At 40.9% G+C, this 24972-nt stretch overlaps 1 protein-coding gene across 6 annotated transcripts in view; it reads right to left on the reverse strand.

Moving 5' to 3' along the window:
* The window catches only part of WDR37 (WD repeat domain 37), a 50764-nt gene that overhangs the window by 9135 nt on the left and 16657 nt on the right, over nt 1-24972 (reverse strand). For 4 of the 6 annotated variants that reach the window (XM_033165737.1, XM_033165732.1, XM_033165734.1 and 1 more), the window contains 7 exons: nt 24732-24815; nt 19360-19495; nt 17160-17231; nt 15870-15914; nt 13908-13984; nt 12419-12656; nt 10740-10881 (listed from right to left, as the gene is read on the reverse strand). In XM_033165737.1, the coding sequence (XP_033021628.1) occupies nt 10740-10881; nt 12419-12656; nt 13908-13984; nt 15870-15914; nt 17160-17231; nt 19360-19495; nt 24732-24815 (794 nt within the window). The remainder of the gene's footprint in view (nt 1-10739; nt 10882-12418; nt 12657-13907; nt 13985-15869; nt 15915-17159; nt 17232-19359; nt 19496-24731; nt 24816-24972) is intronic. The other 2 variants (XM_033165738.1, XM_033165736.1) reach the window with 1 other exon arrangement.

The raw sequence follows: 24972 nt of genomic DNA on the forward strand, positions 1-24972 counted from the left end.
TGGATCTTAAAGACTAACTCAATGCACTAATGCAATTTCTTTTAACTAGAGAGCTGGATTAGTTAAGTCATTAGAAAGATAATAACGCCACATGTGGTATCATGGAAGCTGATCTGTAACCAGCAAGAGTTGGCTGTTTTTAGTCCCAGCTTACAGCTCTGGACATGCTGACCCCTAGTGACTTAACTCCTAGGTGTCATGGGCTTTGAAGACACTCGAACTCAGGACCAAAGGGAGAAACGTGCTAAGAGGAAGGCAAATCCACACCGTGATCAACTCTCACCCGGAAACCAATGTCCCCACTGTGGAAGGACGTGTGGATCCAGAATTGGCCTCCACGGTCACTTAAGGAATCATTGTTAAAACCATGTTTATGGAAGACAATCTTACTCGGCTACGAGTGATCGCAGAAGAAGAAGAAGAAGAAGAAGAAGAAGAAGAAGAAGAAGAAGAAGAAGAAGATACTTAACCATAACGGCTAGGCTCTAATGCTTCTGAATACCAGTTGATGGAAACCAAAGAGGGGAAAGTGCTTGGGTCCTGCTTGAGAGTTTACTACAGGCATCTGGATTGTCACCAAAAGAACAGGATAGTGACTAGTCGGCCATTGGCTTGATCCAGCAGGCTCTTCTTATGTTTATTTCAATTGATTGGATGGCTGTATGGGTAGCATAAGAATATGTGCATTTTCAACTTCACTCACCTAATAAGAGTCCCCACTACCACTTCCCTGTTCATCTAATGAAGTGGGCTCCTGCCTACAAAAGCTTATGAACCAATAGATTTGTTAGCCGTTAAGGTTCCAGTGGACACTTGGCTTTAAAAAAATTAAAATTGTATATACTCATGCACGCAAAACACCTGCCATGAGCAGGAAACATCCTCACAGATTGTTCACTAACTACATAAAGACATCTAAGCAACCCTTTAATTACCATGCTCCTTTGTAAGCAGTCTGTCAATTTAGGTCCTCCACAAATCGCACCTCATGGCATTGCACTAGGGAAGCACAACAACACACTAGGAACAATTATTTCTTGTCCCAAACCTATTACACCTTTCAGCTAGTTTAACAGGTAGCTTTCTTTAACATTAGACGACAAGATCGCCGTTCCTGCAACAAACAATACAGGAGCAAGGCCAACTTTTATACATATGGACAAAATTGGAGGCTTGAACTCTAAAGTCAATGGAAAGCAGAGGGTTAAGTAAAGTACTTGATTTAATGGGGGGGGGGGCTTATTGACAAAACACCAACACATACTGCCCAAAGCTCAATGTGTGCCGAATCTGGAACTTTTAAATACGGAACTGGGGAAACAGAGGATAAATTAAAATTTGCCTCAATTTCTTCTCACTCAATGCTGGGTTCTCTAGCAACCGTGGCCAACTTAAAACGGTGGTTAACATCCCCTCGGCTAAATTAATGAAAAATGTCAACAAAAGATCATTAAGACTCTGTGTTAATGGAACGCTAAAAGGCATTAGGCTTTTCATAACTCACGGGTGGGTGACAGGTATCTTTGGGCATAAAAAAAAGTTGGCAAAGAGACAGTAGTCTTACAACACCCTTAAACTGTGGGTCCCCCACAGGGAACTTGGTGTGCTACTACTATTCTCTGGAAAAACTTCAGACTCTGCCAAGCCCCGGCAAAACTCATTTATCTTGTCGTAGAGAGCAGCCGAGCATACACTTCCAGCTGACAGAGTGGCACTTTTTCACCACACACCACTGCCTGATCTGGAACATTCTGCTCCCTCCGTGGGTCTCAATCAACGGAAATACTGTAATGCTAGCACTCCTCATTAGGACTAACAGCTGTCTCCCCAGTCACACAGAGACACAAAACTGTTTTGCATAACAATCTGCTGAAATTTCACACTCATGGGGGAAAAAATATGATGCAGAAAATGCTGGACCATGAAATGCTGATGCGGTGTGCTGCTTGGAACCGCTTCAAAAAAATTAACACTGCAGTGCCCATTTCACTCACGCAGCATGATATTTTAGAGAGGGTTGCCGGTGCATTGGGGGGGGGGAGGCACAGGGGGAGAGAGAGAACCAGACAAATCTGTTACATTCTGGGAAGAGGTATGCCTGCTACAAAACGCTAACATGTCAAGGCAGAGATTGCAACTGGTTTAAATGGTAGTTCGTGAATAATTACCATTTCCCTAGCATGAAGTAATCCTTATTGATCAAATGGCAAACGTTAGCAAAGTTAGCCATTCAGAAATATAATGCTAATGGTGAAGAATACGTGCAGAAACATTTGGCTGGCGGATGGGAGAAACATGAGGACGAACTCTGAGTGCATGTGTAAGAAGCCCAGTGCTAGGCATCAAAGAACATCAAAGCTAAGAATGGTAGGGCTTGCTTAAGGTAGGGGGAAAGGAACAATAAGGTATGTTGTAATAGGACCTGGGGGAAAGTCAGCCTAACCAAAAATGCCTGGAAGTTGCCAACCATCAGAATATATACCCCCCACCCCCAAATCATCATTAAAATGAATGGGGGCTTTTGAAAACAAGAAGCTCCTGTGTATGTTGGCTACATTCTGCTATCAAAGGACACAGTAATGGTGAGGAATGCACAGGGCTATGCCATTGCTGATGAAGCATTCTAGGCAGATAGGTAGATGTGGACACATAAGTCCTATATCTGACACAGCATCTGTAGAGAACCAGTAGCACGAGGCCTACTGCCACCTATTCCATGGAAGTGAAGTCAGACTGGTGGGAAGAGATGTGGACCACTGCCCTGGCCACCCACTGCTCCAGATCCTTCTGTGACCAGTTAGGTCAATACATGTGTACATGTGTCAAAGCACATCCAAAGCCTTGCTGTTGTTATATGCCTGGATAGAGAGGGAGAAATGGGATTTTAATGTTGAATCTCTACCTCCACATAAGTGTAAGCTAAAGGGTTCACTTTCCAAGAATCTAAGAAATGCCAAGGCTCCCAAAGTCTCACCATACAGACCAGGCAACTGTTCAGGATAAACTGAAACATTTTAAAGGAAAAACACCTTTCTTCCCTAACTACTCCTAACACAGAAAAGTCTTAAAATATATATATTTTTCACCCCACAGATACAGATCAGTAACTCACATTTTGTGGGGAGGTCACTGCTTTCAAACAATAATTCAGTCTTGACTTGAGTACACATGCACTTATGTATTAAGAGTATTCAGTGAGACCAGGTGATTATAACCATATACCCAAGATCAGGGCATCAGTCTTGCATTTCTCTACAGTGTACAAGCTTCCTGGCCTACAAGCTAATGTTACAATTTTTGCAGAAGCTTATGTATGAATTTCCCTTTTCAAAGCAACTAAGCCTGCAATCATAACCACACTTAACTGGAAATAAGCCCCAATGAATTCAATATAGACTTGCTTCTGATTAGAAATGTTTAGTATTGCAACACAAGTTCTGATTCCAGTTTAGGTTCTTTGTTAGTACAGTGGTACCTCTGGCTATGGATGTAATTCATTTCGGGGTGCCGTGCGCACCCTGAAAAATCCGTAACTAGAGGCGCTGTTTCTGCGCACACGCACAGCATGCAAAGCGCTTCTGCGCATGCATGAGCGGCGAAACCCAGAAGTATACACTTCCGGGTTTGCTGCAGCCGTAACCTGAAGATTCCGTAACCTGGAGGTTACGCAACACAAGGTACCACTGTAAACATGTATTAGTAAGATGTATTTTTAAAAAACAAAATCTCATCCTGGTACCCTTATTTTCTAGCAAGAATAAACACAGCTGAATTTTCTTAGCCTTAGCCTTAATGTAAATTTATTTCACACTCTCCCTTGAAAACACCCTCCTATTATCCAGTGTTGAAAAACTTGCCATGTCAAGCCTTGTTTTATATTTTAATTCTGAAGTACTACATATACCAGTATCGTGTGGAAGTTTACAACCATCACTTTCTTTCATCAAGTGTCACCTAGCCATAGAAGCAAACATTTTCTACCAGCACTTAATCCTGCTAATCTTTCTTACCTAGAGAAAAAATGTTTCTAGAACACACAAACTTAAGCTTAGGCACCGGCAAAATCCTACTGAAAATACCCATGTAGCTTTAAAAAAAACTAAACCGCAAATTGCTTTGTTTCATAGCCTACATAGCTAAGCTTGCCATTCTTTATAGAAACTGCATATGCCTGAAATGTTAAAGATAGTATTTTTCAGGTTTAAAAACAGAATTAAGGCGCCATCTGCTGGAACACATCCAGATTATTCAACACCCCCAAATTGGTTACAGTAACTAATTTTTAACCACAGCTGTAGAAGCATAGCTTGCATCTGTAAAGATGGACTACCATTATCAAAAGCTTAAAATCTGGCAGTTGCCCACTTGTCTGGGGCAGCAAACTTGCCAGCCCTATCTTTCAGAACAAAGACAACTAACACAATTTCACAGAAGAAACTGGATGAAAGCACCTAAGGGTGCCATAGATCACTTAGGTTATTTTTTTTTTTAATGTACCAAACATGTTTTGTGTTATCTGCTTTTTTACAACAGAAAATATATGTGCACACACATCAAAATGGAGTAAATAGACACAGAATCATCAGACTGGATCCAAAGAACTGTGAGGAAACAAAAGCTCTTCTGAAAATACTCACACGAGGCTTCACAATGCAACATTGACACAGGCAGGTTCTATTAGCAGCACTTCGGCTTCCACTTGTGCAAGATTCTTTGTCTTTAGTTTTACTTTTCTACATGAGGTGTAAAACAGCACTTCTGTCACTGGGAAGTGCCACTCATATGCTGATCTATTTATTATTATTCAGTAAGCTTAAATGCCATTCTACAGCAAGGCTGTATACGGAAGGGATTTAATCAATTATAGATATAGATATATCCAATATATGTAAAAACCGATAAGACCTATACTATCTAACGGAACTATCCTTTTAGAATCAAGAGATGCATCTTTAATCAAAAGGGTGTTCCTTCATTATAAAATCTTTAAAAAGAGTTACAACTAATTTCATAAATTTAATTTGAAAATAGAGACCTATTGAATGTGCCGTATTATTGCACCCTGGAGAGGCTCAAAGAAAACTTATAAACCTGTCTTCTATAGAGCATCTTTGGGTGTGAGTCAACTACCATGCAGCACGTAAATATCAGCCAGCTCAGTTGTTACTTGACCCTGGATTCTGCCTGGGATGAGAGCAAGCCTCAAGTGTACATGCTCCAGCCATCATGGGGGGAGATAACTGAACTAGGCAATCTAGTGTTTATTTCCACTGAAGGTCTTCCTGACCTGAAGAGCTAAATCTAGTTACAAAAGTTTTTCAGAGCGCCTATGTACACACTGAGCTGTACACCATCAAGTGATAACAGATGAAGAGATAGATATACATGAGGCTGTATATCTGAATCATGAGGATGGTGTAGGACTTTTCGCTTGTGGACTAACATGACTACTCCCTGTTTAAAGGTAAATTCCTAATTCGTTGATATAGTGGGTAAAGAAGCAGACAGCCACGAACAAAATGGAAGAACGTTCTTTAAAGATAGATGATCACTAAAGTTACTGTCAAACTATTCCTTCAGGTTATACCAAATACTGCTAGGCTGCCAATCCATGAAAAGTGTTTGTCCTGTATACATCTAGTATCTTGATCATGCATACAATACAAATTGTTTTGTCAGTAGCTTCCACTTTACTGGAATCACTGGAGGGAATTTTGATGTTACTAGCTCAAAAAATGCAACAAGCTGTGCTTTTCAAGTAGGAATTTCATCTGATCGGTGCAGGGGGGAGAGAACAGTTTTGGGGCACCGATCACAGTCCCTCTCCTAAGCCATGTAGAATATCCTAGGCAGAAAGTTTAAAGCACTGACATTAATAGTGTTCACAGCACAGAAAGCTAAAGTAGGCAACATAAGTAGGCAGTTGTAAGAGAGGTGGAGAACTTTTGATAAATTTGAAAGTTAGGCGCAAAGACACTTGTTAGCATAAAACTTCATTTCTACTAATGGAAGTATTAACACAATTATAGAATTGTGTAGTTGGAAGGGATGCTGAGGGTCATCTAGTCCAACCCCCTGCAATGCAGGAATCCTATCAACCTCTTAACATACTAACACCTTTTTTATTGAGTATTCTCAATTATGTTTTACACAGGAATTCCCCTTAGAAGCCACAAAAACTGGAAAACTATGTTTACAATGAAACAGAGCTTTAGAATCCTTGTCACAAGTTCAGGAAGATGCCCTAACCACTGTTGGTTCTTTCAGGTGAGGAGGCTAGGTCTTCAATGGTCTTCTGATCAAGTCCATGCTCCCTAGAACTTCACCAAAGGTAGACCTGGTCTGAAGAATCAAGGTAAAGAAGACAACTCTCTGTAGGTTCTTAAGGTTCTGTTAAGGAGTCTTCCGGGACCATATGCTGGTCTCAATCAACAACATTGTCTATAGTGTACTAAAGAATGGTTTGATGTGCAAGACCCCCAGCTACCTCAGAGCACAAGGGACATTTCATTGACACCAAGGATGTGATCCTCCTTCCCAATACTCACGGTGACCCTTGCCAAAGTGTCAAGCAATAAACTGACCCCAGGCGGACCTTCCAAATATAAGGGCCAATGCTATGTTTTGACTATCCCAAACTCCACTTTACAGATAACCACTGTACCACTAACTTGTGGGTTGCATGTTCGGCATTGAGCAAGGCTAACTGCCCAGAAAACCCTCAGTGGATGCCTCCCTCACTACAAGCAAAAATCCACATTGGCCAGATGATAGCTAACTAAAGAAAAAAAAGAAAGAAATTATGCACATGGAGATCTGCAGTGCTCCTTACTTACGGCTAGACCTGCTAGGAAATTCTAGCACACTTGTGGGATGCTAATAGACTGGTAATAGACAGAAAATTATGAGAGAAAGGGTTTGTTTTTAATGCGTTCACCTCTATTTCTTGATGTCAAAAGTTGCCATTATGGAATTCAATTTGTCCGAAAGGTAATTACAGAGCTAATTACAGTGCTAACAAAGCAGCTTTTTAATTTAAGTAGCACTAAAAACTACAGTTGGGGGGGAAACCTAGCCTTTTCAGCTAAAGCAGATGCCTAGAAATGTTGATACCTCTCATTCCTTAAACTATTTATTATTATTCAGTAAGCTTAAATGCCATTCTGCAGCAAGGCTGACAGTTTACAGGGACATGCAATTATATATCATGTACAAAATAAAAACAATTAACAGGGATATAGGACTCTAGCGCATAGCCCAGTTCAGCTAAAAGCTTATTGAAACGATGTGTCCACCTGTGGCAGTGGCCCAAAGGGCCATAAAAATGTGATAATGTGAACCCCTATAAATCTTTGAATATGCTTCTAATAGAGAATTATGGTAACCTGCTGCTTTAAGGAACCAATGATTTTGGCAAGATGCTGTCTCACACCGAGATAGAAGAACAAGCAAACATTCAATCAATCATAAAGACGCATTCATAAGCTAGAATATAAATTGATAAATGAAAATGGCTACACGTAACATAGGTTCCCATGCATTGCACACTAACAGAATGTAACAATCTCTGAGAATCAAGGTTTATTTAGCAATGCTTATTGCGCATGCGTATTAAATTAGGTAACGTACATGTGTACTAAATTAAAATGAGGTAATGAAATATAATTGGTTAAATTGAACTCCTTTGTCTGAAATGTTATAAATACCCCTGCCCAGACCTTTTGGCAGGGTTACAGGTTTGCGAAAAGATTTGACTGTAACCCTTATTGTGATGTGATAAAAATGTGATAATGTGAACCCCTATAAATCTTTGAATATGCTTCTAATAGAGAATTATGGTAACCTGCTGCTTTAAGGAACCAATGATTTTGGCAAGATGCTGTCTCACACCGAGATAGAAGAACAAGCAAACATTCAATCAATCATAAAGACGCATTCATAAGCTAGAATATAAATTGATAAATGAAAATGGCTACACGTAACATAGGTTCCCATGCATTGCACACTAACAGAATGTAACAATCTCTGAGAATCAAGGTTTATTTAGCAATGCTTATTGCGCATGCGTATTAAATTAGGTAATGTACATGTGTACTAAATTAAAATGAGGTAATGAAATATAATTGGTTAAATTGAACTCCTTTGTCTGAAATGTTATAAATACCCCTGCCCAGACCTTTTGGCAGGGTTACAGGTTTGCGAAAAGATTTGACTGTAACCCTTATTGCTTTGCAATAAAGAAAACAAAATTGACTCCAAGCTCCTCTCAAGTCTCTGAGTTTTATTGGTGTAGCTCAGAAGAAGGGCATTTCGCCCAATGCAACACACCTGTCACTTGAAGGTCATTACGGCAGGGGAGTTGGTGAAACTTCCTGGGAAGGTATGTTGGGCACCACCACCAAGAAGTTTGGACTGCAGAGAGAATTTATCTGGACAATCTTAAGATATGTGGGGTGGGGATATACAGGAGGAAGCTTCCTTCCGAGAGGCATGATCTGTGGGATGTTAGCATCCAAAATGCACATGTAAAGGGTAAATTGCAAGAGCTGTCATACACTCTGTGGCAGTGATGGCAGTTGGAACAGTTATGGCAGTTAAGAGAACAGTCTTAACAGTCAGAGCAACTTGAGAAACATCCACCTGCCCTGTGCATTTAATCTGCAACTGCAAGCACACTTTAAAAGACGAGTGTAGTTTTTATGGGAGAGAAAAATAGAACTTGTTAAAGGGTCAAACAACCCAGGGCTGTCTTCGGCATACTCTCCAAATGGAAACTAGAGTTTAATTCCCACATGATCTAAGCTCTGTAGGGTCAAAAACAGCCCTTTGAATTGAGCCTAAAATCAAAAAGGTAATTACTGTAGAACTTTCAGCACCAGTTCTTTAAGGCAGCCTGCACAAAGTAATATTCTTGCTTGTACAACTTGTACAGTGCCTGTATAGAAGACCAGTGGGAGACCCAGGCAAGCTCATCTGAACTCTCTAAAGGAAAAGCAGGACATAAGATTAGTCAATTACTTGTGCTGACCTGTGGCATGCTGAGAGTCAATGGGTGGATCCCAAACTTCTAAGGTTTATGGCTTCTGAATGTTACCTCCTTCATGGACTTCGAAGAACACTGCAGGGCATGTGATTCTACTGCCTTTACTTCTAGTCTTCCTGCCAACCACCCCATTGTAAGTGAGCCCTGGCAACTCACCTGACATTTAACCTCAATCCTTTGTTGCTACTACTGTGAATAATTATTGCAAGGCTTTTGCATACCATGTGCTCCTTGTTTTAATAGTATCTTCCAGCTGAAATTTGAGCGGTTCCAACACTTTCCTTTTTTAAAAAATCTGGGGAGGATCATTATGATCTTCAAAAATATGCTTATGACGGCTTGCTACATGGTAACCTGGACCCAAGTCGCAGCACACACTGCAACATTAAGATTGCCACACTATCCCTCGGAAATTGAGTAGACTCATGTAGTTCTGTCCCCGTTGCCAAAATCCAGGGATAAGCACCCATCAGCAGATTATGGCAGCTGACCTAGGAAAACACGATTTGACCTTTAAAGGAGTCCAGAAATCCCTGCTACCGCACAGGTCTGGGATTGAGTGAGGGGGATTATATTGAGCAGAATCCTATTTTGTTGATCTTGATGTTTTATATACTGTATTTTGTTTTGTAAACTGCTATGCAATCTTTTTACATTAAAAGCAGAATATAAATACTTGAAACAAGATCATATGAGGATCCCTAGTCTCTACTAAACCTTCTGTTAAATCCTCCTGCTATAACACTGGACGAGCCCTAGGACAGGAATGGAAAACCTGTGGACCTCCAGATGTTGTTCATCTGCAACTGCAACTGTCCATGACCACAGGCCATACTGGCTGAAACTATTAAGAGTCACAGTCCAACAACATCTGAAGAGCCACAGGTTCCCAAGCTCTGCGCTAGAACAACAGGGCTGCTCCAGCATCCCCCAATGGAGATGGCCGCAGGTTCCTCACACCTGTCCTAGGGTGGCAGGACTTTTCCAGCAGCCTTCAATGTGTGATGGGGGCTGCTGTTGGAAAACCAGCCCATTGTCTAATGGTGCTGACCCTTTTCCATAATGCAGCATAGCTACAGTATTTTAATGCAGCCTCTTGAAGTCTCATTCTCTGCAATAAGATGGGTATCTTATCTTAATTCTCCTTGGCAATAACAAAGTTTTAATTGGGGTGGGAGAAAAGAATTTTGATAAGAGAACATATCGAAATGATTACTGTTAAAACCTGAAGAGGTCTGAAAGTATTTGGCACAAGTTCATTCAGATAAACACTGCAAAGAACTGAACAATGGAAGATAGTAACTCTCTCAGCAGACCAGGTCTGGAACAAAAATATATATGAAGGACTACACACATGAACTGGATTTTATATTTATAAGACATAACAGAGGTGCTGTTTGTAAGGAAGAAAAAGCAGTCAGCTGGAAGAATGGCTTAACGGCAAGTGAAGGATGACAACTGGATGCTGAAAAAGAATTGATGCAGCTATGGGAGGAAATGATAGATATATGTTTGCAACAGGAGAGGAAAACCTGATTTTAAGAAACTGCATTAAAGTAATTTGGTTCGATTTAAAATAATTTGGAAAAATAATAATAATTATTATTATTATAAAAAAGAAAGTAAGTATCTTGTACAAGTAGCCCAATGCAACCAGCCTCCCGCTTAAAAACTTTAAGAAACTGCTGTCACTTACTCTGTATGGCCCTGAAAGACATTCACAGAATGGATAGAAGGGTCTCTGAAATCCCACAGACGGAAAGTCGTGTCTCGTGATGAGGTCACCACAAGACGCTGGGTGGGATGCGTGCAACAATGTGTAAGTTCTTGGTCGTGTCCTACAACCACAGATGAAAATATTAAGGCATTGAGAATGCAAGCAAGACCTTTCAATTCCACAAACACTGGGGAGGAAAAAACATCAGACACACAATTCTTATGCTTTGGTGGCAAAAAGGTGGGTTAGAATTTTACTACCTACCCCAGATTCCTGGGCCATCATCACTAATATAAAGGAATGCATTTAAGAGTATATAGATCCAACATTTTACCATTCCCCTCGGCAATACTGAATACAGATTACCGGTACTCTACAAAGACCTGCTAAGCACCAAAACAAAAATAGACAGCCTGACTTTGATTAACCATGCAGAGATAAGACGGGCAAGGAAGGTACTCTGAAAGGGGAAATATCACCTGGCCAACAACCTGCTAAACTATCTTGGTGTGCCTTCTTCAAAAGTGCAGGGTTCATGTTTGAGGCAGATGCACTAGAAAATTCTGCACCTAAAGTAGTGCCTGACTCACTTGCCCATTTTATTGGAAAGCTGTGACCAGAAATGTCAGAGAAGTTGGTCTACTCTTTGCACGTTGAGTTCTTTGCGGCTTAGACAAATTGTTGTCAAAGCTGACTTGCAGCAGCTGTTCACATTGACTGAATATAAAATTCAAGGCCTATGCTTAGAACTGCAAAATCACAGGGCTGCAAGGAGCCACAAATAATCTAGTTTATCCCTCTACTTTAGATACACACTGCAGTTTAATCTCCTACTAATTAACATACAACTGCCACATTATAGCTTGCACACAAGTTATACCACGCCCAGTGCCTACAGACACAAAATAGTTTAGGAAAAACAATTTAGATGTCAATGCTCTATAGGGTGAAAGTGGTGAAAAAAACCACCTAGGTAACTTGGAAATATGACCATATGTAGGAAAGAACCTTTTAATTAAAACTGAACCAAATTCCACAAAACTCTTCATTGGGCAGAAACTGGTCCAATAATCATAACCACAGTACACATGTTTAATTTCTTATTAATTGAAGGCTTTGATTGCACATCTGATGACAATCCATGAAATATTAAGCTTCTGTGGCCAGTACAGCAGGTGGAAAATAGCTATAGGAGAAAGCTACATAAACAGAATGGCCATATTGGCCCATGTTTTGTGACAAAGATCTCATTTAAAAAAATTAACTGATATAAATTTTGTATGAATAAAGCAACAAGCTGGCCATTTCTGCTTCACATATCTGTTATTAAAGGCAACTAAACTGCCCAATCACAACAGAAAAGGAACCCCTTTGTAAACAGTTAAAGTGCTGGAAATATATTCTACTCCCCCCCCCCCGGGAGTCTGTTTTCAGATTGCACACTGACCCTTTGGGAGAAGAGAAACACAGAAGTTCAAAGAAGAAACGGGGCGTCACAGAGCATAGAGGAATCTCACATCCATAATAAGCAATGGGAGTTATTCTTCCTTGCCAATAAGTTTGAATTTCTAAGTGCCACGTTAACAGTGGCAGCCTAGAACCCACAATCAGCCTATGAAACAAACGAGCAAAAATGGAACTTCCACACAAAGAGGTACCTGTCAGAGAGTGCACCAGTTCAGATGTCTCCACATCATACAGGTTTGCTGTTCTATCCCATGAAGCTGTCACAGCTTGCTTCCCTCCAACTAGCCAATCAGCTGCTATGACTACACCTTGGTGGCTTTTTAGGAAAGTTAAAGGAGCCCGGATGGTGGGACAATCACTAGAACCATCTCCATCTCCTTCAGGTTCATCTTTATCAGAGAACTCAACTTCATCTTCTCCAGACATTTGCTGTTAATTTTGAAAATATTTAACATGTATTAAAACTGCCCAAGTTGAATGTGGTTTCCATGATCCTTAATGCGGAGTTAATCCATCACAAACACAAGGGTTTCTGCTATCGGATTTCCCACTGTGCAATATAATGCCCAAAGCAGGTAATCTGGGAGAGAGCTAGTGAGTCAGATTCCATGAGGCAAAGGACAGCCGAGCTGTTGAGAGTGTCCCTATTGGCATAGTCTCAGCAACAAAGGAGATATTTGAAGAAGACATGGAATATAGGAAATAAAGTTTAATGCTGAGTGATATTTAAAGGTAAATATAAAGAACCCCTGACAGTTAGTTAAGTCCAGTCGCGAACGACTCTGGGGTTGCGGCGCTCATCTTGCTTTACTGGCCGAAGAAGCAGACGTTTGTCCACAGACAGTTTTTCCAGGTCATGTGGCCAGCAGGGCTAAGCTGCTTCTGGTGAAACCAGAGCAGCACACGGAAACACCGTTTACCTTCCCGCCAGAGCGGTACCTATTTATCTACTTGCACTTTGACATGCTTTTGAACTGCTAGGTTGGAGTGATATTTACTTCCATGTAAATAAATGAAAATATTCTCTCTTGTGATTGCATTTTCAGATTGTAAATTTGTATTGGGCCTTTTGAGATAAATTTGCACATCAGCAGTAGGGTTTTTTTTAATAATGTATTCTGAAGTAGGTATGAGGAAACTGTGGCCCTCCCAATGTTAACATATTTTCCTTAAAGATCTTATGCAAATCTTGATTAAACAGTGTTTCCATACAGTCATGCCCTGCAGTAGTATAGTGATGGGCATGTCCCCCTCTGTTGCATGAGGAACTGACTGCAAGCAACATAGCTGGTGGATGAACTACAGAGTGGCTGTGAATGCTAAGGAAGCATTATCAACAGTGCCTGTTAGTAGTGTTAATGATGAGTGTCTAATGGCAGAGATAACATACCAACTAGCTTCCACTGAAGCTATCAATTAACAGCCACCTGAGCAGAGCTGCAGGGTGAGGCTGAAGGACTTTATGACACAGTCCACCTAGACAATGGCGCACCAAAAACATGTAGCAGCAATGAAAAATGTAATCAGCAAAATGCTAAGTTGGGGGGGGGGCGGAATAATCACAAATTGTTTTAAAAGGTGCATATTCTCAAATAGGTTAATATACTATTGCAAAGTTTTAAAAAGCAGCATAAAACTTTTCTTCAACATTCAGCATCAAATTGGAGTTAAATCACTTACATTACAGTCTGCGGTAGGCTGAGGTGTAGGCAACTGCACCATGTACCTCCAGATATGAGCTGTCTGATCTCCTGAAGCTGCAGAGAAAGTTGAAAGAATATGGAAATATAGTAGATAATTCAGATGTCACACACCTGATCCTCTAAACTATGGTACAGAGGATTTGGAACAAGTTGTGAGTTGGAGTGCTTCCTGTCCCACCAGTCCCCTTTCCTTTTCTGCAGTCCTTGATGCAAAACATCTTTGTTTCTGCAAATCACGATTTACCATAAAGTATGAACAGGCAAATAGTTTTAAGCAATCTCTCCAAACTGAAGTTTCAAACGATGGTTTGATCCTAGTTTACAAAACTGGCTTGCTCAAACTATAATTTGCTGGTTTGCACATCATGGCCAAATGGTGTTTGAGGAACCCAGGTAAGAGGTGGGAGAACTTGAACTTATTCTCACTGCTTCAAGCCAAAGAGGATCAGTATTAAGGTAATTGCATTTTTACCATTTTGACTCAAATGCCTAAGTTACTTATGCATAAATAATACGGACTTTTGAACAAATACTGCTGCTGACCACTTAGTTAACATTCAGCCTAAATTAAATGTTTCATTATTTGGGGACTACACGATGTTCAATTAAGCAAAGAGAATGAAGCCAACATGTTCAATTTACACATGCACACACACATTTTAACATCTAGTCATACATATAAATAATTTGCACTTATTGAGAGGATTTTTGGGTGAACCACTTGGAGGTTTTATTTACAGTTAAAGAAGCTATACAAGTTTTATATAAACAAACAAACATTCACCCCCTCCTCAGTATCAGTCTTCCTTGCTGCTGCATTCCAATGCAAGTTTTAACGTGTGTGCAAGTTCAGGAAAGCTTCCAAAACCCTTTCCCTCCCTCCTTAATGGCACTGCAAACAATTTTATGCCGTCTATGTGGCCAAAAAAAAATTGCATCACTCCTTAGGAGGTAGGGTACAGGATGACCTGTAAATGCCTATAATACACACAGATTACAGAATTTTAAAAATTCTGCAGCCTATTCCTCTTTGACCCCAAAGTTAATTACCTTTAAGTCAACAGATAAAAGTGCAAGCACCCCCATCTCTTACATACAGGCATATTTAAATAGAGCATGGCCAAAGAAACCTTGTTAAGATAAGTAAGTCAGGACAACAGAATGCTCTAGAGAAGATGCTCAGAGGTTGAGCACACATTTTTATTCCCAGGTTCAATATCAGGCATCTCAAAGCAGGATGGGGAAAGAACCCAGAGAGCCAATGATATTCCATGCACAGTAGACAACAATGAGTTAGGTGAACTGATGAAGCGGAATTGAGCGGGGATTTGGTAAAGACAGTACATCTTCACATGGCACAAAGCAAAACTGTGGGATTTGCTGCAACGAGACATGGTGACAGCCACCAAGTTAGATGGCTTTAAAGGGGAATAGACAAATTCATGGAGGACAAGGCCATCAATGGCTAATAGTCATGATAGCCATATGCTACCTACAAAATCACAAGCAGTGGAAAGGGCTATTGTCCTCATGCCCTGCTTGTGGGAACAAGCTACTGGGTTAAATAGGCCTTTAGTGTTATCCAACAGGGCTGCCCTTAAGATGTTAATAGTCTGACTTGGTATAAGGCAGCTTCCTACACAGTAATAACCTGACAGAGGTAATCAGCAAACGCACACATGAAGCAAGTGGCAAACGACCATTCATTCCTAAGTGTATTGTGAATATTACTGTATATTCTGGCGTATAAGACTACTTTTTAATCCAGGAAAATCTTCTCAAAAGTCGGGGGTCGACTTATACGCTGGGTGGAGAATCTGCGGTCGAATATATCTCAAACACTATATTTTAACTGGGAAAGTTGGGGGTCGTCGTATACGCCCAGTCGTCTTATACGCCGGAAAATACGGTATTCTGTAAGCCCAAAATAATTACATACCTGTAAGAGCCACTTGTTCCGTCGGATGAAACTTTATGGAATTTACTGTTTTTAAGAAAAACAACACCACAATTATTATGGCCAAACAATCCACAGGAAGGCCACACTGTACATGTAGCTAAACTTAGGGGCAGGGGGAACATCTGGACCTCCACTGTGATTTAAGATCTGTTCAGTAGTTTGTGGGAGGGCTGGGATGTAATTTAGTCATTTCCAAACCTAGGAGTTAAAACATATGCTTGCAGTTTGATCAGTGTCTAGTGTCATTGTGGGGTGAGGAATAACTTAAAGATAGAACTCTGGTGATTCTAGTGATATCCCCAAAATCAAGAGGGCTAAGGGGGGGGGGTGTTCTTGTAGAAAATTCCAGAGCAAAGTCTTCCAGCAAGAGGAATGGTGCTTGTGGGATCCAGTAAGTTATTCTACAAACTATGCAAATTGAGTTAGCACAATTCCAGATTTTTCTGCTTTACACTGCGAGGGAAGGAGAGGAGAAATGATCCCCCATGCAAAAATGCAAAACAAAACAAAAAAGAACTCCCCATATCAAATTTAGCTAGCACATCAATGGAAATAGACTGAGTGCACTAGCTCACTACAAGCAGTGACCTTTTTACATGGAGCCTGCAGAAACCTGATGTATCCCACTTGTATTCTGAAGTGGTACTGTTCAGAATTCTACCATCTCAGTCTGTGTAATGAGTAAAATGAATCTGATCTTCGTGAGAATTTCAAAACAGTTACATAACAACTATCAAGTTTGAAATCTGAAAGCACGTTTAGCAACCAAACATTTATATTGTTATTTCTTGCTTGCTCCATTGCATTTTATGGAAATGTTCAAATTATAACCACTGCATTTCAAGTTTTTCCTTTGACTATCAATATGCTTCTCTTTGACTCAAACCATCTAAAGAAACTAGGTTGAATCCCACTGTGCACTTATGTTCATCAAAGGGACACATTCACCAATGAAAGAGGAGGAAATGTTCCTCATCCTTCTCCCCAAAAATATCTCCTTTGGGGGGGATGAGAAAGCCTACAGAATATGGTGAAAGGTGGCACAAAGAAATATAATGGGGAAAGGGGGAATTGGTGGAAGCTTCTGCCATACAAAACACTTTTCTGCAAATTGAAGAACTATTTCAGTTCGCAGAAGGGAACAAATGGATTCAACCCAGTGGCTTTTGCATACTAAAACTATACATAAATACATGCTATTGCAGGAAGAGATCATACATAAAGTTATTTTTCTGACATTCCTGTTCAACAACCGGGATTTAATCTCACCTGATCCAGCATGCCCACCATATTTCACAAGGCACTTCCCTGTTTCTATGCTCCAAAGCAAAGCAGTGTGATCTGTCAGAATTAAAAAGGAAGGAAAATGAAAGAAAAATGCTTTAATTTAGGCAATGGAGGCCTGCAGAATTATAGTGACAGGTAACAAAGCATACAGCTACCAGTGAGACATGTGCTGGCAAAGTATGCCCCTGTATGTTGAGCTTGACAACAAAGGGAGTTGGAAGTTCAGTTGTAAGTCAGAGAAAATGCATTTCAGGGGAGTCCTATTTCTGTGGCTCTCAGCAGGAAGAAAACTTCTACAGTGAATGGAGGCAGTTTGTAGTTCAGGCTCGTTCACACATGCATGCCCATTATTTGATTTCTCCTTGCCTCAATACTCACAGCAGAATGCCTACTGGTTGCACAGAAAAACATTGGTTTTGAAGCGTCCTAACTTCCCTGTGCTATTCTACCTATGATGGCTTATTCACACATGAAAAGCCCTACTCGGGGTTTCCAATTACACAGAAAGCCTTCTCAAGTACAGCAGGATCCCTGCTGCAGATGTTCATTCCCCAATGTCTGGGACACTAGAAGACTGCAAGTATGGTAAAGACGGCATGTGGAAGAGGAAGGGGGCATTTCCCCCCTGCTCATGGGGACTGGTGAGAAAGGCCTGAACAAGTGAGAAAGGCCTGAACCACCACCCAATTCTGCAGTCATCAGGCGATGAGCATGCATGTCTGAAGCAGCCTTAGTGAATTTGGAGGTGTTGGTGAGGAAGTTAGCTGCACTTTCTTGACCAAGTGCAGGTCTCCAATTTCTCTGCTCTCTTTGATGTCCAGCAGATGGTGCTAGCGTATCTCAGACTCCTCATTTATCCTCTCTTTCAAAGATAAAAAGTTATATTGCCATTATATTCATATTTACGGCCCTTGGCTCAAATAGCTGCCAGCATATTTCAAATTCTATGGGATTACCACTAGGCCCAATACAAGAAGTATCCTTAGCAGGATTATCTTTCAGCAATGGAAGCACAGATAAGTCTTAAAACGGATAACAGAAATTAGGTCATATTTGTAAAGTTTGGTTTTGGGGTCATTAGTGGGTAGGGAAAGAAAAGCAGGTGAAAGATAAACCTGAAAGGGAAAAAAGAAGAGAATGTAACAAGAGGAAACATGACACATGCATAGCATCTGCATGAGCCCGGTTTGGCGGGGAAGGGCAGGGTATAAATAAAAGTTGTTATTATTATTATTATTATTATTATTATTATTATTATTATTATTATTATTTAGACATCCACCACCTCTTCCTACTGTTCCCTCTTAAAGCCTGGGGTACACTATTTTTGTGGCAATTTGCTTAGCCTAATAAAGATACTGTCCCAGGGTATGACTTGAAGTCACTTGAGGCCACCACCTTGCTGAAGCTAAGCAGGTCTGAGTCTGGTTAGGGCCTGGATGGGAGACCTCCTGGGAACAACGCTGCTTGCTACCCTGGGTTGCATGATGGAAGAAAAGTGGGATGTCAGAATGTAAAATAAATACAGATTTTAAAAAGAGGGCAAAGCAGCTACCTTTACTTTTTATGTAAATGTTCTCAGTAAAACCGCACTTAAGAGAGATGAATAGCAAAACAAGAAAGTATAAATGCAACAAAAAATTGAGATAAAAACCATAATGGAGCCATATCTAGGATTTTATTAACACACAAGTCAAATGCTAGTCTGAAAGCATGCTTTGATTTGTAACAGTGTTTCCCAAACTTGGGTCTCCAGCTGTTTTTGGACTACAACTCCCATCATTCCTAGCTAGCAGGAGCAGTGGTCAGGGATGCTGGGAATTGTAGTCCAAAAACAGCTGGAGATCCAAGTTTGGGAAACACTGGTTTAGAGTATTGAGAGCAGTCTCCTTCAGTCTTTGGGGGGGGAGGGGAGCAAAGCTAGGGTGGTGGTGAGAGTTTCTCCACATGTGTAGCTTGGTTGGAGAAGATCTGGTCCCACTCACTGAAGAATCCAATAGGCAACCCTCTGAATCACAAACAAACTGTTTTGCATCTGATATAGGCAGGGCTAAGGGTCTAAATATGGGGCAGGATCTGAAGCCACCCATGGGTCATTAGTTGGCCATATTTGGTTTAGTACGCCCTTTAAGATAGTACACCCTCATAAATAGCAATGGAGACAAAAAATAAAGAGTATTACCAGCAGATGCTGTCCCCAGCACCAATGGCTGAGTTTTCGTGACACTGACATCCCAAATCCCATCCCGATGACCAATATACTCTTTCACCAGCTGGCAAATGGCTCTAGACGTCGTAGTTTTGAAACTAGATACAATCTAAGGAGAGCAAGAGCAGATATGAGAAAAGAAGAGATGTACAATTGTTTACTATCCCGCTCACAAATGCACAACATAAAAGCCATTAATACATTTAACTGTAGCACATTTTATGGATGCACAAGCTCTAGGACGTTCTCTCCTAAAAAATAATGGGACCAAATTTGTCCTGTGTCAAATCAGGACACTGAACTGCGCGCGCCAGAGCAGAATTTGGCCCAGTGTAAGCATTTTAGGAGGTCATAATGCAGCAAACTCTCAGATTTTCCTTTCATCTCTCCTGATAAACAGGTCGGTATAATCTGAGGAGCACTTAGCTTTTCTTCCGTCTACGTTTTGTAAATGCCATACAAGTCTGTTTCTTAAATTCAGCTGGCTAAAAAATGGGTAAGGTGCGGGAGAAGGAAAGAGCTGTGTAAAGATCTAAAGCTAAGAGCCATTTGAAATGGCAAAATAAATAGGTAAATCAGCTAGTTTTAACAGTACACTGGAAATAACAATTAACCTGGAAGCACAGCCCAGTTCCTTTTGCATGTTAATGAAACATTCTTTCCAAGAAACAAAACAAAAAAGGAAAATTGACAACACAAGGGAAAACATTCTTTCCAAGAAACAAAACAAAAAAGGAAAATTGGGTGGGAAGCAACTACCGGTAATGTTCAGAGATGAATCCCCTTGCTTGCCTGTTCTGATTAAATGCCTTTTGGGAGGGGTGGGATGGAGAAAACCCTTTTCGAATTTCAATTGCTACATTAAAAAACAGTGAATAGGAAAAAAGGAAATAATAGTTCACCACCCCACCCACCCCCAATCTGCGGGCAGAGAATTTTGGTACTATTTGTATCAATGAAAGAGCTATGTGCTAAAACACACAATTGTGTGTCTTGATTTTGGTAAATGCTGGGAGTTCAGGTCAAAGGTAGAAGGCGGCACAGGAGACAGAAAGAAGAAGTACAGAAATATGTCTTGGACCAGAGGTCTAGGGACTTTTGTCATACCCTTTTAAAAGGTTCCTAGCGTGGCCTGCAGCTCCTCAACCACTGTTTTCACATGAGTTGCTGAACCATAATTCAGAGTCAGGAAGCAATGCCCCCAATGTACAATGGCTGCTCCTGCATAGCACAGCATCAGACTCTCCTGGAGTTAATTTGAACCCACAGAGCAGGCTTCAAGGAGTGTGTTGTGTGTCAAATGTGCAGGTCTGCTTGTGTTTGCAGCTAAGGAGGAGAGGAATGGGAGAAGACAAGTATGTGACTGACAGCATGGGAGGGAGTGGCAGCTGCTTTGACAAGCAAGAGGACTTTGGAAGGTCCTCAGTGACATATGGGGAAGGGAACTTATATGGAGCAGTTAGGGGTGGAATGGGGTGCTGATGAAGGGGCTGTGGCAGAGGAGATGTGAAGGATAGCACTCTGGGGTTTGATGGCGAGATGTACTTACAGACCCTACTTTTGCACCCATGCTCATTAAAACTAATGATTTTGTGAAAGGTTATAAGGGCATTCAGTACCCTTGGCGGAAGATAAAAGCCTAAATGAAAATCCAATGATGCCGATTGAAATCTCTAATGTCTAAAAAGGTTGGTTTATGTTACAATAATACTTCTAATATTCCCCACCAGCAAACTACAACTGCTGCAAAGCAGGAATAGGAAGCAGTGCTGATGGCTTGGTTTTCCAAAATAAATAGCAATATCTACTCAAGATGTCAGCTTTTGGGAGAAAACATACCCAGTGCTTTAAACTAGAAAGTATTTCATAGGACTTGGGTTTCCTGACCCCCTCACCATCCTGTTCTTCCTGCTCTGGGCAGTGCCCTCCTTAAAATGTTGCTCCCAGAACTGGATACAGCCTGAGTAGTGCAGAATTAAGCTGGGAGCAGGAGCAAAATCAACAGGCAAGGGTGTGGTTCACTCCTAGGGAGGAGGAGGAGGAGGAGGAGGAGGAGGAGGAGGAGGTGGTGGTGGTGGTGGTCTTGGGCACTTGCTTCCCATGGAGGGTAGGCAGACTGACTGCACTGTCAGAACACTGAGAGAGGTGGAGAGGGAAGCTAAGAAGGGAAGCATCTCACCTGGTGCAGCCTACCTCCTTTTCTCATTCACACTGTGGATGCAACACCTGCACAGAGGCTTCTAGCAACAGTACAGCAAAGAGCATCATACACCCACCTATGATACATAGCTTCAACTATATGTTGCATAGTCTCCCCCATGAATTATTTAACCTGCTTGGATGTGTTTATATTATTTAGACTGGTTTTTGTGGGGGGTTGCTTGATCTAGTTCTGTTTTATTTGGGGGTGGGGGGTTTATCTGAACCATTCTGGGATCTTCTATGTTTAAAAGAAGCCTCCACGGTTGCACCAAACCATGGTTTAGCTTAGCATTACATGGAAACTAGGTCGATGTTTTTAGGTGCATTTCTAAGAGCTGTTTTCAAACAGAAAGAAAACGTGACAAGCAAGTGTTTCAAAACATGTGAGTTAATCCAGTATACTTGGAAAGTTGGACTCCTTACTGGGGATATAGTATATTCAAATAGGTGAGCTCCCTTCTGAGTATACAGTGGAACCCCAGGTTACGTACCCCGTGTTGCGGACATTCGTGTTGCAAATGCCCGAAACCTGGAAGTGTTTCCGGAGCGCGCGCAACCCGCAGAAGCGCTCAAATCGAGCTTCTTCCGTTTTGTTTGTTTGTGTGTGTGTGTGTGTGTGTGTGTGTTCGTGATACGCCCACCCGCGTTACGTTACGCAACCTGGAATGGATCACTTACGTAACCCAGGGTATCACTGTAGATTTGTTTATTGCTACACTCACACATTTTCCCCAACAGGAAATTTACAGTGCAGCCAGTTCTATCCATATCTAAGCCAGATGGAACCTACCATCAGCTAAGTATATATACTACATATTATGTAGCCTATATATGCCTTATGAACTATTTCAGATCATAGCAGTATAAAATGGAAGTTTTAGTGTTGCCAGGAAAAGAATTAAAATGCATGATGGGAGGCTACTATATTAAACTTTTTAATTAAAAAGATTTAAGACCTCCAGAAGCAGCCTTGAAATTAGAAGTAGTTATATAATGTATTTGGTAATCAGAGCCTAGTTAAGCCAAAATCCTGGGTGCAACATGTACCATCTTGTAAGCAAAATGGGGGGGGGGTGGATTCAATTATTTCCAATTCTGTTACAGCATTACAAATAAGGCCCTAGGCTTATTCAGTGATTTAAAAACAAAAGAAAAAGATGTTCTAACCATATACTTAATTAAATTCAGAGGAAAAAGAAAACAGAAAGAAGACTGCAATGCTATGGGTAGTGAAAATATTCCATTTTCCCCTCTTTATTAATCTTTATAATGATGAAATGAGACCTAGATGGAATCATAATTAAGTGGTTAATGAGCAGAATTGTTTCAAAGCAAGTAGAAGCAATAATTACTATGGATGCATTGAAAAGGAAACAGGTTAATTCTTGCAGAACTAGGTAAAGATTAGTACTTGAACCATAGTGTGGAATTAATCATAAAATTTTCAAGGCAGTATTAAAATGCAGTTGTCAGACTTAATAAATGTCTTCAAACAAAATGGAGTTACGCATGAGAAGTGGAACAGTAGAATTACAGCAACAGGACTCCGATACCTCTCAACTGTTAAATAAGAAGTGGGGAAGAGTCCAACTAGGCTCTTGCACCCATCTCACCTCACCGAAGGAAATGAATTATCGGAAGATTTCTTAAGTTCTTTAAACTTCTGAGGAAACTAAATATTCTACCGCTTTTGAATTCTAAGAAGCAAAAGTGCTCAAGCATATATATAACCTCACAGCTTGTTATTTTGGGGGGGGGGCATTTACATTATTTCTTCCTGCCTTTTTGGCTGCTTTATTTCAGTTGGGAGAGTCCTCCTGCCCTACTCTACAGAATTCTACAAATCTATTACTGATATGGAAAGTATGTTAAGCTAGAAAGGCAATTTATTTCCAAATCCGATCCATTAAAATGAAGTACAACCAAAAGAAAGAAACAAAAACCTGGTATTGGGATGACTGCAGATCCTCATATAATGAGTAGGGTCTATCTCCAATTGATACTCCTTGTCTGAGGATTCTGCCCTTTGCTTTCCTGCAAACCTACCCTGTTACTCAATAGTACATGCCACCAGCAGTTGTTCTAACGGCTGCTAGCCTCAGTAAGCACATGTATTCCCATTTGCTTCCATGTCTGTTATGCATGGCAATCATGTTCCAAGCATAGATGTCCGTTTCCTTCTCCCAGACCACCCAGCGTATTGATCAGCAATCATTTCTTACTACTGATGCTGCTGTATGCCCCACCCAGGTGTCAGTGGAGCAGGACATATAGCTCCCAAGCACTGCAGAACTGGCCCAAGGCCACAGCACATGTGAGCACCTTCTACGAAGTTAGTCAGTTGCTAGGCAGGCTTCCAGTTTAGTAGCATGGGATGTACTATAGCTGCCTGCCAGTTAGTAATGGGCTTGGTACTCATGCAGACAGATGGGACAAGAGAGGGAATGGTTGAGCCATCCCGATTATGGCAGAGGTGGCATCTATAGCGGTGGGAGCAAAATAAAATAATGAATCATGTGGAGTATTAGGTGAAGAGCAGTTCTAGCTGCAACTCCTATGGGATCTTCAGCTGCAGCAGTCCTGAATTAGTCCTTTACTAAGTAGCCCAAGATTTTCTGCAGCATCTTCTACTTTATAGTAGTCACATAAGAAAGTAAACACCAGTCTTTTTGCTACTTATTCTCTGCAATATGGCGTATGCTGAGTCCTAAGTACACTTGATAAGCTCCCCACCTGCCCACTTGCTACAAAACCCCTAAAAACCAAGAAAAGCAGTGTGGAGAATTATACCGAATTTATTCAGTTTAATAAAGAAAGTAATGTCCTAGTTTGTTTTAAGTGGAATGAACTTATCAGTCTGTATTAATCCAGACCGGTACCAACACCTTCATCAAATGTAGCAAAGGAATGTAATGAGGGGAAAGCTGCTTTTGGTTTTCAGATTCTGACCTCATCAATTAGTATCCAAAAGCAAAAGCAAGAAATTATTAAGGATGGGTGGCACAAGGTCCTCCAAGAGGGCACAGTTGACAGATATGATATCCATAGAAGAAAACTGGTTAAGATGGCATTCTGCATGTTCCACCGCTCACTACTGTTTAGCTGGGCATGCATACTAGCACACTGGGAAGCAAAGCAGTTACCCAGGAGTCTCCACCCCATATTTCCCAGCTTCCCACGTTGAAGTTGCGAGGTCCACCTGATTTGCCTGGGAAAGAATTTGAGCGCTACATAGCAAGTAAGAAGAGATAAGTATTCAGCACTTTCTTTAAAAGAAAAACAATTTATAACACACACAATAGTAAATGTCTTTATTTTAATGACTATTTAAGAAAGTGAACTGCTGTTCATATTTAATAGATCAATAATACATTAATGCAAAAT

Source organism: Lacerta agilis, chromosome 12 (genome assembly GCF_009819535.1).
Source record: "Lacerta agilis isolate rLacAgi1 chromosome 12, rLacAgi1.pri, whole genome shotgun sequence".
NCBI lineage: Eukaryota > Metazoa > Chordata > Lepidosauria > Squamata > Lacertidae > Lacerta > Lacerta agilis.